General features: G+C 40.4%; 1 protein-coding gene across 1 annotated transcript; it reads right to left on the bottom strand.

Annotated features, from left to right (window-relative positions):
* Positions 1–870: 870 nt before the first annotated feature.
* Positions 871–1,845, bottom strand: LOC104118816 (protein S40-7-like). Its single transcript, XM_009630177.4, has one exon. The coding sequence runs from the start codon at positions 1,735–1,737 to the stop codon at positions 1,033–1,035; it is 705 nt and encodes a 234-aa protein (XP_009628472.1). The 5' UTR covers positions 1,738–1,845; the 3' UTR covers positions 871–1,032.
* Positions 1,846–2,078: the final 233 nt, after the last annotated feature.

Genomic DNA, 2,078 nt, shown 5'->3' with positions numbered 1-2,078 from the left:
GCCAACTGTTGAATTATTCAACAATCGAGGATCAAGCAATACCAATCTAGGTATTAATAGCTTCAACCAATATCATAGCTACTTTAATTTGGTCAAACTATAGTTTGAACTCTCAATTCTCTTTCTTTCGGTCATCTTACCCCTAGTTCAACCATCTAGGTTACCTAAACCATGGGTAACCCAACTCGTTCATTATCAAATAAATTCCAAGTTACTCATACCATTATTTCATCCAAACATGGATTATTCCATTCATTACCACCATTCGATTAACTCTTGGTTCTTAATTCTTCAATTCTATAAATGTCAAAGAAAACAGCACAATTGAAGTGAACCGAAGGGTATAATGACAAAATTATAGTATATCATTTGGACCAATCGATGTTTTACCACCTGTCAAATCATGAAACATGAACAAAATCATAAATCCTCTATCTAATGGTAATTATATCTTTAAACCGAGCCACATATTAGAACTTCAATTCAGTGGCACTTAGGCACTAGCACAAGTACAGGAGAATCTACATAGCATATAGCAATATGTTTTCCAAACTATAGACCAACATTAGACAATAAACAGAGGCCTATTTTTGTTTTTTTCTGTTAACCGAGAAATTCCCAGAAGGCTAGCAGCGAATGGTTAACTCAGTGGATAATGAGTCGCCCCTCTACCCTTCCCCACTTAATTACCAAACTTTTATCACTGTTAAAGTTCGAACCGTGACATGCACCTAACACCACACATCAAGTGTTGCGCAGTTACCACTAGACCAAAGCCCTGGGGGATAAACAGAAGACTATCTAAAAGCTAATAAAAAGATAACGTAATTCCAATTCAGAAGAAACGAAGTTGTTGCAATCACAATCATATAAAATCTAACAGAACTATCTTCCATTTTATATTCTCTTGATCTCCATTTCCCAAAATGTACACCAAAATTTACTAGAATAATATTTTCACTTCTAAGTCCAGATATATGTAACAATATAAGTAAATATATCAAAAATTAACTGAGCTGCTTGTTTATCGTTTCAATCTAGAAAACCTGTTTGGCGAAAAACAGCATTTCGAACTTGACGAAGGTCTCTCCCTTTGAGTGTTCTTCCGACGCCTTCGAGCACCGAAAACGTGGTTTTAGGTGATCTAGAGGATCCTCCTCCCGCTACGATCTCATGAGGCGGAAGCATCTCATCGTAGCCGCCCTCATCGTCATCGATTTCCACGTCAGCAAGCTCGCCGTTTCTCGGCGTCGCCTTCTTCGGCATCATCGGAACGTTCACTGGAGCCGAGTGTTGGAACTTCCTCGCCGGCATCGTTTGTGAATAGTTATTACGGTTATAGCTATTTTCTCTGTCCAATGGTGGCTTCGGAATCGTCGGAAAAGCTCGCAAAGACGGCATCGGCGAAGACGAAATCGGCGACGAAGGTGAGGAAGTTATCGAACGTTTCCGATAAACAACCGGACGGTTAAGTTTCCGGTAATCCTCAGGCAATGCAGCGAGAATACCGAATTTCTCCGGCTGACGGAAGGTTTGCCGACGGAAACTGTTTGAAGAAGCAGGGGAAGTAGATCTGCGCTGAGGTTCAGTGAAGTCTCCGGTCCAGAAAACATCATCTTCGTTAAGCTCATCGCCGGCGATAGTACTATCAGTCTGCGGTGGAGAGAATACGCCGAGAAATCGATCGGAGGACGGCGAACGACGGTGGCGAAAAGCTACGACACCGTTTTGGTCCATCGAGCGTCGTCACTCCACTTCCCACTTCCGTTTTTTGCGTATGAATGAAAGAAACCTCTCTAGATGTTCTCGTTTTAAAAGCACACAACCACTTCACTCCGTGGGATCCTTGTCACTCATAGTTGGACCTACTTGAGACTACAATCTAGCAGGTCCCACTTATATTTAACGTTTGCAATTGACCTGCAAGATAAACAACAAAGAAGAACGTATAATTTATTCCGGCCCTAAGTAAGTCACTCTCCCTACAAGTTATAAGTTATCCCGATATCAATTTTAATTTCGAAATAATTTATATCATATTTGCTAATCAAATAAAGTATTAAGGTAAGTATTAAATT

The sequence above is a fragment of the Nicotiana tomentosiformis genome, chromosome 7 (genome assembly GCF_000390325.3).
Source record: "Nicotiana tomentosiformis chromosome 7, ASM39032v3, whole genome shotgun sequence".
NCBI classification, from domain to species: Eukaryota; Viridiplantae; Streptophyta; class Magnoliopsida; order Solanales; family Solanaceae; genus Nicotiana; species Nicotiana tomentosiformis.
This window is presented reverse-complemented; position numbering and strand designations above follow the sequence as displayed.

What these genes read in the sequence shown, in the direction of transcription:
- LOC104118816 (XM_009630177.4), bottom strand. Translation starts at nt 1,737, where the DNA reads ATGGACCAAAACGGTGTCGTAGCTTTTCGCCACCGTCGTTCGCCGTCC.